The sequence below is a fragment of the Salvelinus fontinalis genome, chromosome 17 (genome assembly GCF_029448725.1).
Source record: "Salvelinus fontinalis isolate EN_2023a chromosome 17, ASM2944872v1, whole genome shotgun sequence".
Lineage (NCBI taxonomy): Eukaryota > Metazoa > Chordata > Actinopteri > Salmoniformes > Salmonidae > Salvelinus > Salvelinus fontinalis.
The window spans coordinates 37,092,611-37,108,283 of NC_074681.1; the positions used below are offsets into that span (position 1 = coordinate 37,092,611).

General features: G+C 41.1%; 1 protein-coding gene across 3 annotated transcripts in view; it reads right to left on the reverse strand.

The window, feature by feature from the left end:
• LOC129814269 (cyclic AMP-dependent transcription factor ATF-6 alpha-like) overlaps positions 1 to 15,673 on the reverse strand; it is a 48,040-nt gene that overhangs the window by 8,223 nt on the left and 24,144 nt on the right. For 2 of the 3 annotated variants that reach the window (XM_055867286.1, XM_055867287.1), the window contains exons 13-15: positions 13,695 to 13,762; positions 12,332 to 12,443; positions 1,503 to 1,587 (exon numbers count right to left, since the gene is read on the reverse strand). In XM_055867286.1, the coding sequence (XP_055723261.1) occupies positions 1,503 to 1,587; positions 12,332 to 12,443; positions 13,695 to 13,762 (265 nt within the window). The remainder of the gene's footprint in view (positions 1 to 1,502; positions 1,588 to 12,331; positions 12,444 to 13,694; positions 13,763 to 15,673) is intronic. The other variant, XM_055867288.1, reaches the window with a different exon arrangement.

The following is a 15,673-nucleotide window of genomic DNA, read 5'->3' on the forward strand; positions in this document are numbered from 1 at the left end:
TGTGCCCTTGAGCAAGGCACTTAACCCTAATTGCTCCAGGGTGGCCGTTGATAATGGCTGACCCTGGCCGTGATCTCTCCGAGGTTGTCTCAGTTGGGATATGCAAAAAAAAATTAAAAAAAATGTTTCAACATACACATGCGTATTAATACGCACTTGTACATGTGTGAAAAAGGACAAATATAAGCAACCAACAAGCAGTCCGCGTACAGTTCTGTTTTGCAAGATGGTGCACAGCTGCATAACAAAGTTGATCCATACGACTCTGAAAACCGGTCGTGGAAAGTTTCAGACCATTAAGAGTGTAAAGAGGGTAAGAGAGGCCTCTGCAGTTCTCGGTACAGAGGGGCCTCAGACGCACTAACGTATGTTCACAAGGGCCTGGCTGTTGGCCATGACAGTGGGGCTCCTGGATTGAGGGCAGCCGTTCTCCAGAGGACTCCAAGGAGGAAGGTTTTCCTTTGGCCGGAGACCCCTGTCTGTAAGGGCTGAGCTCTGAGAGACAGTATGGCTGCGGAATGGATGAACCATGATAATAGATCCAAAGCACAGTGGTCTCACAGCACTTACTGCTGAGCATAGAGTTTCTATGAGAAACTGTACATCGGAAACCTCAGACCCTATGAGAATCAAGTGCAGTGGTTGTTTTCTAATTTGGAATTTTCACATTTTATACATCTTAACAAAACGTTTGAATGCTAATCATAGTACATATTATGGCAATACTTAGTAGCTTAAAATACAGACCTATAAAATGTATCAATAATTAATCATAACTGCACACAAAAAACTAAAAAAACATTCTGAAGCCTGAGGGGACAGAACCCAAACAAAGGAGGGTGAATAAATTCCCCATGACCTAGTCAAATCTGACTCATATTTTAAAGCACTCCTCTGAAACATAACCCTACCCGGTCACTGGAGAGACAGTAAATCACCTAAGATTAGAAAAGAAAAATGTCCTGTACAGTACTGTCTCTGAACTCCAGGAACTATATATTCTTTCCTTAAAAGGGTATGGAAAATACAACAGCGTTCCGCTATCATCTGTATCCCACTTCCTTTCCTTTTCTTCAGGGTAGAAGGGACACCAAAAGACCAGTACAATTCCCCTCAGCAAAATAGCCTAATTCATTGCACATGCCAGAAATACAAAGAGCTTAGCTTACACATGAAAACGATTTATGTTACTGACTCAATAGGAAGTAAATACAGAGTAAAGCTTTCAAGACTAGAAGGAAAAGTGTGTGAGTATTCATCCACCGCACTAACACTCAGTTGTTGAAGCTGGTTCAAGCTTTCACTAAACTAATGACTATAGTTACAGTGAGTGTAGGTTTTCTGTTTATACACTGTGGGTAGGTGGAGGTGTAAATTGGCCGTGGCTTCTGATTACGTGAAAGCTCTGCTCTAAAACGTACAATACACTTCCTTAGAGTTCAGAGTCAAAAGTTGATATTTGGCATGCTGTTGCTCAGTTCACATTGTCTACTGGTCCTTACCGTTCATATTAATAGCTGGTAACACCAAGGACATCTTTGGCCTGCTCCCCTTGCTGTGGTTGGTTGCAGGGAGCAGAAGGTGATCCTAGAGACACAGAGAGAGAATGGGGGATTAGAGAGTGAATGCAGTGAGTCATTACTCAAGAGTTCACCTAGTCTTTAGACAAGAAGGAGATACATTTGACAGTAGAGATGTTGTGCTGTTCAGGGCGGATTTTCTCTTGCAAATCCCAGTAGGACTATGCATGTGGACTCAATTTGATTTAACCTTTATTTAACTACAGTACCAGTCAAAAGTTTGGACACACAGACTCATTCAAGGGTTTTTCTTTATTTTTACTATTTTCTACATTGTAGAATAATAGTGAAGACATCAAAACTATGAAATAACACATGGAATCATGTAGTAACCAGTGGCGTAAAGTACTTAAGTAAAAATACTTTAAAAGTACTACTTAAATATTTTTGGGGGGTATCTGTACTTTACTATTTATGACAACTTTTACTTTTACTTCACTACATTCCTAAATAAAATATTGCACTTTTTACTCCATACATTTTCTCTGACAACCACTAGTACTTGTTACATTTTGAATGCTTAGCAGGACAGGAAGTGTCAAATTCACGCACTTATCAACAGAAGACGTGGTTGTCCCTACTACCGCTGGCCTTGCGGACTCACTAAACACAATTGCATCTTTTGTAAATAATGTCTGAGTGTTGCAGTGTGCCCCTGGCAATACATACATAAAAACAAGAAAATGGTGCTGTCTGCTTTGGTTAATATAAGGAATTTGAAATTATTTATACTTTTACTTTTGATACTTAAGTATATTTTAGCTATTCAATTTACTTTTGATACTTAAGTATATTTAAAACCAATTAGTTTTAGACTTTTACTCAAGTAGTATTTTACTGGGTGACTTTCACTTTTACTTGAGTAACTTTCTATTAAAAGGTATCTATACTTTTACTCAAGTATGAAAATTGGGTACTTTTTTCACCACTGGTTGTAACCAAAAAAGTGTAAACAAATCAAAATATATTGTAGATTTTAGATTCTTCAAAGTAGCCACCCTTTGCCTTGACAGCTCTGCACACTCTTGGCATTCTCTCAACCAACTTCATTTTTCCATCTACGTAACATTGCAAAAATCAGAAATTTTCTGTCCAAAAATGATGCAGAAAAATTAATCCATGCATTTGTTACTTCTAGGTTAGACTACTGCAATGCTCTACTTTCCGGCTACCCGGATAAAGCACTAAATAAACTTCAGTTAGTGCTAAATACGGCTGCTAGAATCCTGACTAGAACCAAGAAATTTGATCATATTACTCCAGTGCTAGCTTCCCTACACTGGCTTCCTGTTAAGGCAAGGGCTGATTTCAAGGTTTTACTGTAAACCTATAAAGCGTTACATGGGCTTGCTCTTACCTATCTTTCCGATTTGGTCCTGCCGTACATACCAATACGTACGCTACGGTCACAAGACGCAGGCCTCCTAATTGTCCCTAGAATTTCTAAGCAAACAGCGGGAGGCAGGGCTTTCTCCTATAGATCTCCATTTTTATGGAACAGTCTGCCTACCCATGTGAGAGACGCAGACTCGGTCTCAACCTTTAAGTCTTTACTGAAGACTTATCTCTTCAGTAGGTCATATGATTGAGCGTAGTCTGGCCCAGGAGTGTGAAGGTGAACGGAAAGGCTCTGGAGCAACGAACTGCCCTTGCTGTCTCTGCCTGGCCGGTTCCCCTCTCTCCACTGGGATTCTCTGCCTCTAACCCTATTACAGGGGCTGAGTCACTGGCTTACTGGTGCTCTTTCATGCCGTCCCTGGGAGGGGTGCGTCACTTGAGTGGGTTGAGTTACTGACGTGATCTTCCTGTCTGGGTTGGCGCCCCCCCTTGGTTTGTGCTGTGGTGGAGATCTTTGTTGGCTATACTCGGCCTTGTCTCAGGATTATAAGTTGGTGGTTGAAGATATCCCTCCAGTGGTGCGGGGGCTGTGCTTTGGCAAAGTGGGTGGGGTTATATCCTTCCTATTTGGCCCTGTCCGGGGGTATCTTCGGATGGGGCCACAGTGTCTCCTGACCGCTCCTGTCTCAGCCTCCAGTATTTATGCTGCAGTAGTTTGTGTCGGGGGGCTAGGGTCAGTTGGTTATACCTGGAGTACTTCTCCTGTCTTATCCAGTGTCCTGTGTGAATTTAAGTATGCTTTCTCTAATTCTCTCGTTCTCTCTTTCTTTCTCTCTCTCTGAGAACCTGAGCCCTAGGACCATACGTCAGGACTACCGGGCATGACGACTCCCTGCTGCCCCCAGTCCACCTGGCCTTGCTGCTATTCCAGTTTCAACTGTTCTGCCTGCGGTTACGGAACCCCTAACTGTCCCAGACCTGCTGTTTTCAACTCTTAATGATCGGCTATGAAAAGCCAACAGATTTATTCCTGATTATTATTTGACCATGCTTGTCATTTATGAACATTTTGAAAATCTTGGCTCTCTCTAATTTTCTCCTTCTCTCTTTCTTTCTCTCGGAGGACCTGAGCCCTGGGACCATACGTCGGACTGCCGGGCGTGGTGGCTCCTTGCTGTCCCCAGTCCGCCTGGCCTGGCTGCTGTTCCGGTTTCAGCTGTTCTGCCTGCGGTTATGGAACCGCCACCTGTCCCAGACCTGTTGTTTTTCAACTCTTAATGATCGGCTATGAAAAGCCAACTGAAAATTATTCATGATTATTATTTGACCATGCTTGTCACTTATGAACATTTTTGAACATCTTGGCATAGTTCTGTTATAATCTCCACCCGGCACAGCCAGAAGAGGACTGGCCACCCCTCATAGCCTGGTTCCTCTCTAGGTTTCTTCCTAGGTTTTGGCCTTTCTAGGGAGTTTTTCCTAGCCACCGTGCTTCTACACCTGCATTCTAGCTGTTTGGGTTTTTTGGCTGGGTCTCTGTACAGCACTTCGAGATATTAGCTGATGTACGAAGGGCTATTTAAAATAAAAAACTTGAACTTGAACTTCATGAGGAATGCTTTTCAAACAGTCTTGAAGGAGTTTCCACATATGCTGAGCACTTGTTGGTTGCTTTTCCTTCACTCTGAGGTCCAATTGATCCCAAACCATCGCAATTGGGTTGAAGTCGGGTGATTGTGGAGGCCAGGTCATCTGATGCAGCACTCCATCACTCTCTTTCTTGGTCAAATAGCCCTTACACAGCCTGGAGGTGTGTTTTGGGTCATTGTCCTGTTGAAAAACAAATGACAGTCCCACTAAGGGCAAACCAGATGGGATGGTGCATCGCTGCAGAATGCTGTGATAGCCATGCTGGTTAAGTGTGCCTTGAATTCTAAATAAATCACAGACAGTGTCAAGAGCAAAGCACCCCCACACCACCTCCTCCATGCTTTACGGTGGGAACCACATATGCAGAGATCATCTGTTCACCTACTCCGCGTCTCACAAAGACATGGCGGTTGGAACCAAAAATCTCACATTTGGACTCATCAGACCAAAAAGACAGATTTCCACCAGTCTAATGTCCATTGCTCGTGATTGTTGGCCCAAGCAAGTCTCTTCTTCTTATTGGTGTTCTTTAGTAGTGGTTTCGTTGCAGCAATTCAACCATGAAGGCCTGATTCACACAGTCTCCTCTGAACACTTGATGTTGAGATGTGTCTGTTACTTGAACTCTGTGAAGCATTTATTTGGGCTGCAATTTCTGAGGCTGGTAGCTCTAATGAACTTATCCTCTGCAGCAGAGGTAACTCTGGGTCTTCCTTCCTGTGGCGGTCCTCATGAGAGCCAGTTTCATCATAGCGATTGATGGTTTTTGCGACTGCACTTCAATCTTTCTGGATTGACTGACCTTAATTTCTTAAAGTAATGATGGACTGTCGTTTCTCTATGCTTATTTGAGCTGGTCTTGCCATAATATGGACTTGGTCTTTAACCAAATAGGGCTAGCTTCTGTATACCACCCCTACCTTGTCACAACACAACTGATTGGCTCAAACACATTAAGAAGGAAAGAAATTCCACAAATGAACTTTTAACAAGGCACACCTGTTAATTGAAATGCATTCCAGGTGACTACCTCATGAAGCTGGTTGGGAGAATGCCAAGAGTGTGGAAAGCTATCAAGGCAAAGGGTGGCTACTTTGAAGAATCTCAAATCTCAAATATATTTTGATGTGTTTAACACTTTTTTGGCTACTACATGAATCCATATGTGTTATTTCATAGTTTTTATGTCTTTACTATTATTATACAATGTAGAAATAGTAAAAATAAAGAAAAACCCTTGAATTAGTAGGTGTGTCTAAACTTTTGACTGGTACTGTATGTAGTCCCACTGACGTCAGAATAACTACTTCCCAAGGGCGACCTGATATCAATAAATGTACATAATTTACAGTCATGGGTGCCATGGTCAAGGGGAGTGACTACAACCCAAACAATGCCTCAAGTCACTGTCTGTCCACCTATAGGCTGACAACAAGAACAAATACACGTAATGACAGACCAGAGACATCCAGACACTTCCGTGGCCACTGCGGCCTGAAGTGCACGCACCACGAACCCCACAAGGCACAAGAGGTACGGAATTCACAAAAAAACGTCCTAAAGAGAACTTAAGGCCCATAAATCTCAACATACATTGACCTCTGATCATACCTTTGACTGTACAATGTTTTCACAGTTTGGGGTGTAAAGACAGTCATTGTTTGAAGAGACAGGCCAAAAACAGTAGTTAACAACAGCGTTGACACCTGGACAGCAGGTTGTGACATACACATAAAAAGAACAGGGGAATGATGTGGTTGTAAATGTATTTTAAAAGTAGACAGCTGGGGCTCTATGAAAATAATCAATGATGGGCACATTAGCTAGACAAGCCATCCATTGTTCAAAGAAATAAATCACAAATCAAGCACATGGCCATTAAAACCCAGACCATATCAGTGACAGTCATTTCTTGACACAAACCAAGGCTACTTTTCCTCCATTTCTATGAAGTTGGCAGAGTTCAAATGCATCTACATGCTGTCTGATCAGCTAGTCATCTAAATTCCCTCCATGGAACCCTAGCCTTTATTAGAGGCATGAACACAGTAATACAAACTCCTGTTAAACATCGGTGGTCTGGGAGAGGAGACCCATGCATGGTTGAGAGACCACTGTCCTTCTGTGTTTGATTTAGCCTTCCTGCAGTGCCAGGTGGGTCGGTTCTGCAGTTTTGGGACTATTCCATTGGTTCTATTGCGGCAGGCAAACTCAATCAAGCCCAGCTACAGTATTTGAAAAGATTTTAAAGAGTTAAAAACAGAGCTGTTCCTGCGAGAAGAAGTCACGGAAAAACTAGGAACTTCAGCCCGAAGCTCACTGATGTAGAACAGATATACAGTAAAGTAGGACTACAGACTGAAGAGCTACGGGGTCAATTAGGATCATTGAAGTTAGGGCTCCCAAGGACTAGTTAACATATCAAAAGACTCAAAAGCCCTAAAAAGTCAGATGTTTACAGTAGACTAGAGTGACGGCACAGAGGTAAATATTTTGTTTTGAAGCCAGCTGCCACTCTGGGGAGTACATATGACTTTACCTCAGATGGACATAGATGGCTAACATAAATGTTAGCATCGGCTAAAAGTAGCTAGCTACATGATTGGTCTGCTTCTGAGTAAAATATCGGCGCCAGTACGGACTGGCTCGGATCAGCACAATACAGTGTCTAAATAACAGTGTAAGTAGGTGGAGATTAACATTGAGAAGACATGGAAGCCAGGGTCAACTGCACTTATAATAGACTGAGACTCTGGTTCTGACCCAGCCCTTGAAACAACACCAGTTCTAAGAAGCTGACAGAAGTAAGGAGCTTAGTGAAAAACACACACCAGGCACTGTTCCCCATTGGGTATTCACAGCACACACAGGCACAGACACACGTGATAACACACACACACACACGTACACATGGATTTTATATTGTAGATATGTGGTAGTAGAGTAGTGGCTTGGGGGAACACACTTAATGTGTTGTGAAAAGTGTCAGGAAACGTAATGTCATTTTGATTGTATATACAGTTGAAGTCGGAGGTTTACATACATTTAGGTTGCAGTCATTAAAACTCGTTTTTCAACCACTCCACAAATTTCTTGTTAACAAACTATAGTTTTGGAGAGTCGGTTAGGATATCTACTTTGTGCATGACACAAGTAATTTTTCCAACAACTGTTGACAGACAGATTATTTCACTTATAATTCACTGTATCACAATTCCAGTAGGTCAGAAGTTTACATACACTAAGTTGACTGTGCCTTTAAACAGATTGGAAAATTCCATAAATGATGTCATGGCTTTAGAAGCTTCTGATAGGCTAATTGACATAATTTGAGTCAATTGGAGGTGTGGATGTGTTTCAAGGCCTACGTTCAAACTCAGTGCCTCTTTGGTTGACATCAAGTGTAAATAAAAAGAAATCAGCCAAGACCTCAGAAAAATAATTGTAGACCTCCACAAATCTGGTTCATCCTTGGGAGCAATTTCCAAACACATGAAGGTACCACGTTCATCTGTATAAACAATAGTACACAAGTATAAACACCACGGGACCACACAGCCGTCATACTGCTCAGGAAGGAGAAGTGTTCCGTCTCCTAGAGATGAATGTACTTTGGTGTGAAAAGTGCAAATCAATCCCAGAACAGCAAAAGATCTTGTGAAGATGCTGGAGGAAACAGGTACAAAAGTATGTATATCCACAGTAAAACAAGTCCTATATCAGCATAACCTAAAAGGCCACTCAGCAAGAAAGAAGCCACTGCTCAAAAACCGCCATAAAAAAGCCAGACTACAGTTTACAACTGCACATGGGTACAAAGATCGTACTTTTCGGAGAAATGTTCTCTGGTCTGATGAAACAAAAATAGAACTGTTTGGCCATAATGACCATTGTTATTTTTGGAGCAAAAAGGAGGAGGCTTGCAAGCCGAAGAACACCATCCCAACCATGAAGCTTGGGGGAGGTAGCATCATGTTGTGGAGGTGCTTTGCTGCAGGAGGGACTGGTGCGCTTCACAAAATAGATAGTATAATGAGGGACAATTATGTAGATATATTGAAGCAACATCTCAAGACATCAGTCAGGAAGTTAAAGCTTGGTCGCAAATGGGTCTTCCAAATGGACAATGACCCCAAGCGTACTTCCAAAGTTGTGGCAAAATGGTTTAAAGACAATAAAGTCAAGGTATTGGAGTTGCCATCACAAAGCCCTGACCTCAATCCTATAGAAAATTGGTTAGCAGAACTGAAAATGTGTGTGCGAGCAAGGAGGCCTACAAACCTGACTCAGTTACACCAGCTCTGTCAGGAGGAATGGGCCAAAATTCGCCCAACTTATTGTGGGAAGCTTGTGGGAGGCTACCCGAAACATTTGACCCAAGTTTAAAAAAATTAAAGGCAATGCTACCAAATACTAATTGAGTGTATGTAATCTTCAGACCTACTGGGAATGTGACAAAATAAATAAAAGCTGAAATGAATCTTTCTCTACTATTATTCTGACATTTCACATTCTTAAAATAAAGTGGTGATCCTAACTGAAGTAAGACAGGGAATTTTTACTATGATTAAATGTCAGGAATTGTGAAAAACTGAGTTTAAATATATTTGGCTACGGTGTATGTAAACATCCTACTTCAACTGTAACTGCCTTAATGTTGCTGGACCCCAGGAAGAGTAGGCTAATGGAGATCCTAAATAAATACAAATAGAGCCTATCAACAGCCACCTTCAGGAGAATGAAAGAGGATGGATTATTGCTGCGTTGGTGCTTCAAGGGCCCTTGCTAGCAGTCTTCAAAAGGACACATGCTAGCTGTCTTCATGGGGATACAGTAGGCCTGCCCCCCATTCGGCTCTTTGGCAGAGGTTGTAATAGCGGCTCGGTCTGAACTCTAAGAGACCACACGTTTCCATGAGTTTTGAAGAAAATAAAAAAAGAGAAGGAAAAGAATCCTACCATTTTGTTCAAAAACATCTATTCACTTTAGCGTAGTACCCCAGTGAGCCAATTATCCTCAACGAAAGTGATTCAGGCAGTGTAGGCATGTATATATTCCTGATAATCACATCCCCCTACAAAACCTTTGGGTTCTGCTGTTCCTTCCCACAGCAGCCCAGGTCTACCCATGTGCATCAAGTTAGTGTTCTGCTCTTTCCATCACTTGCGTTGTGGCGTGCGCTTTGGGACAGGCCAATGAAATCAGAAGCTGCTCTGTTCATTCCATCAGGCCAGAGAGAGGGCTGAGGCTTAGGAGAGCCAACTGCAGCTGTGCAGTCCCTCCCTCCCTCCTCTACTGTACATTCTTGTCTACTGGTAGGTCTCCATGGCTGGCTGAATGACCCATTTGAAGGCTACAGATCGTACAGAAGCCGGCAGCCACATCCAATAATGTCACAACGCTTGTTTGCAGAGTGCCATTCATCCAGTTACTGTAAATACGTGACACTCGCTTAAAAAAAAAGAAACATTTCACAAATGTTGAACTTCGTCTCCATCATCTCCAGCACCACCCCAACATATGTGAAAATGGTGTGTTTCTATTTGTTGTAGTAAAACAGATTCAAATGTAGATATGTTCCTTTAAGACCGTCAAAGTGTGGAGGGTTTGACTCATTGACAACAACGCAATGTACAGCTTATGTACAGTAACTACTGGAAAGGAGCATACTTGGTTTGCCAGCAAACGGTTTCCATTGACGCCATGATACCAAAAAAATGTATAAGAGTCCCTTATCCGGTCTGAATGATGTAGGCAGGTCTGAAAACAGGTGGTGGGTGGGTTGATGTCTCCATTGGGGCTCGGTAAACAGGGCCTTCGGGAAACATATCTGGTCCTTGGATAAAGGGCCCTCAGAGAGCAGAGCTGACGGGCACACAAAAGAGCTAAAGAGGGGCCCCTGGGAGATGATGGTCCAAATGGAGAGATTGTGATCAGAGTTCACTTTCCTTCTCTCTCTCTGCCTGTTTCTCTCGCTCTCAGGTTCTCACAAAACAGACGTTGGCAGGCCATCAGAGAGAATGGTCCCTGCTAACTCTCCTGAGCAGTCATCAGGTTAGAATAACGTTGCAAATCAGACCTAAGACTTTCTGAATAGATGGCTAATTTAATGTGTGGTGGGGGGGGGGGGGGAATGACAATGAAAGCCTTCTCAGTGTAACAGAGGCAGAACTGAGAAGGGATTCAGCCGATTAGCATCATGAGAATACTATTACGAAGCCTCAGAAGACTTTACAGGTTTCCCTCTATGATATGTCTAAAGGAATGCCTGGAAACATATCAGAGGAGAAGGACTAACAGATCTAGGGGGTCTCAGAGTTCATAGTTTGTGGTAATTTTTATGAAAATGGAGGTATGTTCAATTTGGTAATCGAATACACTTTCCTGGCAGAGGTTGCCGATAAACAGGTTCTTTTGACTTCTGTTTTAATGTAAATGTATTAAAGATGTGTCAGTACAATGGATACATCATTCGAATTGACCAGACAAAAGATGTCAAAATGTGTAGGACGGAAGGAAGATGTGCTTAATCAACAAATCAAAAGACTATCTATGGTTAGGCTACACCAAATAAAAATGTGAAATTCCAATCTTATAGCTTAGGAGAAATGGACTCCGTCGGTAACCCTAGACGGTCATTTTAGACAAAACACCACACAGAAGAAAATTAATAAAAACAGCCTCAAGGATCTTCTTTATTGTTCTAGATAATTCCTACCGAATGTGCTCGCTCAGAATTCTATACATCAAACACACGAATGAAACTCGCCAATTGGTCAGGCATTAACTGAACACTGTTAAAGCTACAAATCACATACAAATGCATTACATATGCTCATTTGTGACGATTGAAGTGCCAATGTACATATATAAATCAGCCACAGCCATTTTTCAAGCCTCATTCATTCATGCATTCCAAATCAAATCACATTTTATTGGTCACATAGACATATTTAGCAGATGTTATTGCGGGTGTAGCGAAATGCTTGTGTTCCAAGCTCCAACCGTGCAGTAGTATCTAACGATTCACAACAATAAACACATTTAAAAGTAAAAGAATGGAATTAAGAAACATATAAACATTAGATTGAGCAATGTCGGAGAAGCATTGACTGAAATACAGTAGAATAGAATACACTATATACATAAGAGATGACTAAAGCAATATGTAAACGTTATTTAAACATTATTTCAACATTTGGGAGTAGAAAAAAAAGGGAAGGAAATATTTTCCTAAGCATCAAAAGACCATCTGCTTTTTCAGTTGGGGCTTTCCGCCTTCAATTAAGACAGAAACTTGGTACCCTTGGTTATGCTCAATATGCCCTTCAAAATTGTTTCATGACCGCTTTATGATTCTGTTTCTTTCCCACTCAGCAGTTTCATCTGTTGAAGACATGCTGATGACAATACTGCATCATGAAACAGACCGGATCTCCATTTGGCCATGAGATCAGTCACAATCCGAAGGACACATTGTTGCCTACTTCTATGGAAAATGCTATGGAATATGGGGCTCTCGAGTGGCACAGCGGTCTAAGGCACTGCATCTCAGTGCTAGAGGCGTTATTACAGACACCCTGGTTCGAATCCAGGCTGTATCACAACCGGCCGTGATTGGGAGTCCCGTAGGGCGGCGCACAATTGGCCTAGCGTCGCCCGGGTTTGGCCGGTGTAGGCCGTCATTGTAAATAAGAATTTGCCTAGTTAAATAAAGGTTAAATAAAAAAATTAAAAATAAAAATATGCATGGGGTGACTCACCCTGCGAAAGGACACCACGTAGAAAGTGTCGCCTCGTCGATTTAACTCATCAAAGAAGTCCCTGTAGCTTTGATGGCGTGAGTAGTACACCTGAACCTCACTCCCTGGCCTACTGAGAGAGAGAGAGGTGACAGTGAAATACATTATATGACATCAAATTATGGCATATCAAAACTAAATCAAACATAACTTTAATTACATATCAGATGTATATTAACTGACATCTAAGAGACTGACAACCACAGTCAGAGACCTAGAACATGTTGATGAAATTTACAGTAACTACATTTACTGTAACTAAAATCACCATCTCCTTTACATTAACCATTATGACAATGGTATTATTATGCCTATTACTATGTTTTAAGATAATAAGTAAACTAGTAATAGTACTGCAAGTTCTCAGCTCACAGTGTAACAAGTTGTATGTTTACCACACACATATTTTTTTATTTCACCTTTTTTTTTACTTCTTCGGGATCGGTGTCCCATCCAGGGGATGGTTGAGCTAACGTAGGCTAATGCGATTAGCATGAGGTTGTAAGTAGCAAGAACAATTCCCAAGACATAGACATATCTGATATTGGCAGAAAGATTAACAAGACTTTAAGCTAACTGCACTATCCAATTTACAATAGCTATTACAGTGAAATAATACCATGCTATTGTTTGAGGAGAGTGCATAGTTTTGAACTTGAAAAGTTATTAATAAACAAATTAGGTACATTTGGGCAGTCTTGATACAAAATGTTGAACAGAAATACAATGGTTCATTGGATCAGTCTAAAACTTTGCACGTACACTGCTGCCATCTAGTGGCCAAAATCTAAACTTCCCCTGGGCTGTAATAACACATTATGGCCTTTCTCTTGCACTTCAATGATGATATTACCAAATAAAAACATTTAGTTTTTTCTTTGTATTATCTATTACCAGATGTAATGTGTTATATTCTCCTACATTCCTTTCACATTTACACAAACTCAAAGTGTTTCCTTTCAAATAGTATCAAGTATATGCATATCCTTGCTTCAGTGCCTAAGATAAAGGCAGTTAGATTTGGGTATGTCATTTCAGGTGAAAACTGAAAAAAAGGGTCAGTCCAATACGATTCATGTAGCATAGGTCTACCATTTGGTGACTTGGTAGACAAGGCTACCATTGTGGTTGGGCAGCTAAATAGCAACACCACTGGTTTGGCCTCTCATGCTACTGAAGAAAGAGTAGTGGAGCCAGAAAAAAAACCATGGCCATAAAATTATTTGGAGAGAAATTATGGTGAACATCTGAAGAGTTTGGGAAAGTGAGACATCGAAAATACTGTAGGTTCCATTTACAATGCAATTTTTTGATAAATACTTACTCAGAGTAGCGGACTGTTACAACCGAGTTACTGGACTGGTTCGTCTGGGGTCTCTCCTCAGGTGACTTCTGTGAAAAAGTGATAAAATGCTGGTCAGTGAGTCATTTCAGTTCAATTCTGAAACTTGAATCATATACTGAAGATTGGAATACCATTGTGTTTTTTGTCTTGGCTGACTGATGACAAACTAAAAAACAAGTAGAACTTAAAAAGAGACACATTAGTTATTTATGTGGCATTTTTTTGGTAGTTGACCATTCCCTTAGCCAGTATGCCACGTTGAGACTTCAGCATGCTCTCTAAGAGCAGTGCTCTGTTGTACTGACCATAAGAGCCTGATCCTCATCCCATCTCTGCTATACATATGGCCTGTGAACTACATGTGAAACTAAAGCACAGGAATAAAACCTGTCACCATGCAAAATACATGTACGCTGAAATGTTTTCCTTTAAAATTCAATACACTTCCCCTTTAAAAACTTTCCGATCAAAATCTAAAAACATCAGTTAGCTTCTTTTAAGTCATGTTTGAGCACTTCAGGAATAATTTGATACGACCCATATCGTTGGATGACACATGCAATATTACCATAAAAACCAACAAGGCTCGGATGAAATGAACACTTTAAAAACAACTGACTAAAGCCTATCACTCAAAAGACAATGACAGTGAGTCCTGGCATGCAGGTTCAACAGGTCACTGCATGAGTGGCCAGCAGCTGTGCAAACAGCATCAGGCTCATTTTGAGAAATTAGTCTTCCTGGCATTTCGGGACATGCCGAGGCTCTGAAAAGGCGTTTAATGTTTCACCGTGGTTAGAGATTTGTGCCCAGAGCGATGTACATTTTAGGTCACCCTCAGTCTCAAACCTCACCCCTCATTGAGTCAATCAACAACTCTCCTTACTGTAAGTCAATCGTTATGCCTCAGCCTCACGCTTCAAGGAGGGTAGACAACAGACTTAAGGAGGGGTGAGGCATGAGGCTGAGGGTATAGAATGTACACCTTAGGGGGGCCGAAACTGTGGACATAATTAAGAGATCTTAAAACACAATTTTTTTGTTTTGTTTTTCCTTAGGGTGCTTTTTAATCATTCTGATTTTAGTGTTATTCTTTTGTTTTTTATCCTCTTATGTTGCGTGGTAAATAAAACTTTAATGTATAAAACTATAAAACTGTATAAATAAAGCTTGATTTAATTTGATTACACCATACCTCAGTACAGATGAGGGGGATTAGGATTCCATTGAGACAGTCTAATTCTAGTCTCCGATAAATCCTACCGAATGTAGTACAAGTTTACCACAGGCATTTTAGGACATGGCAGAAACTCAGAAGATAGTGAACGGTATCCTGGTGTGGAGCAGAGATGAGATTGGATAGACAGAGGGCACTTCAAATCCAATCACATTTTATTCGTCACATGCACTAAATACAACAGGTGTAGCCCTACAGTGAAACGCTTACGTACAAGCTCTTCCTCAATGATGTATAGTTAAAAAAAGACGATAATAACACATAATAATGTTGGCTATTTACAAGGGGTACCAATACCATATCGATGTGCAGGGATACATGGTAGTTTAGGTAGATATAGTGATACAATGACTGAGGTTAAAATGCAGACCGTCTGTTTTAATTTGAGGGTGATTTCATCCATATCAGGTGAACCATTCAGAAATTACAGCACTTTTTTTGTATATAGTCCCCTTTATTTTAGGGGACCAAAAGTACTGGGACAAAATCACTTATGCACATTAAAGTATTCCAAAGTTTAAAGAACAGAATATGTTTCTAAACACTTCTACATTAATGTGGATGCTACCATGATTACGGACAGTCCTGAATGAATCGGGAATAATGATGAGTGAGAAAGTTACAGACACACAAATATCATACCCTCTAAAAAGGCTAACTTCCCCTGTTGTTGTAATGGTGAGAGGTTTGCATGTCTTGGGGGTATGATATTTGTGCGTCT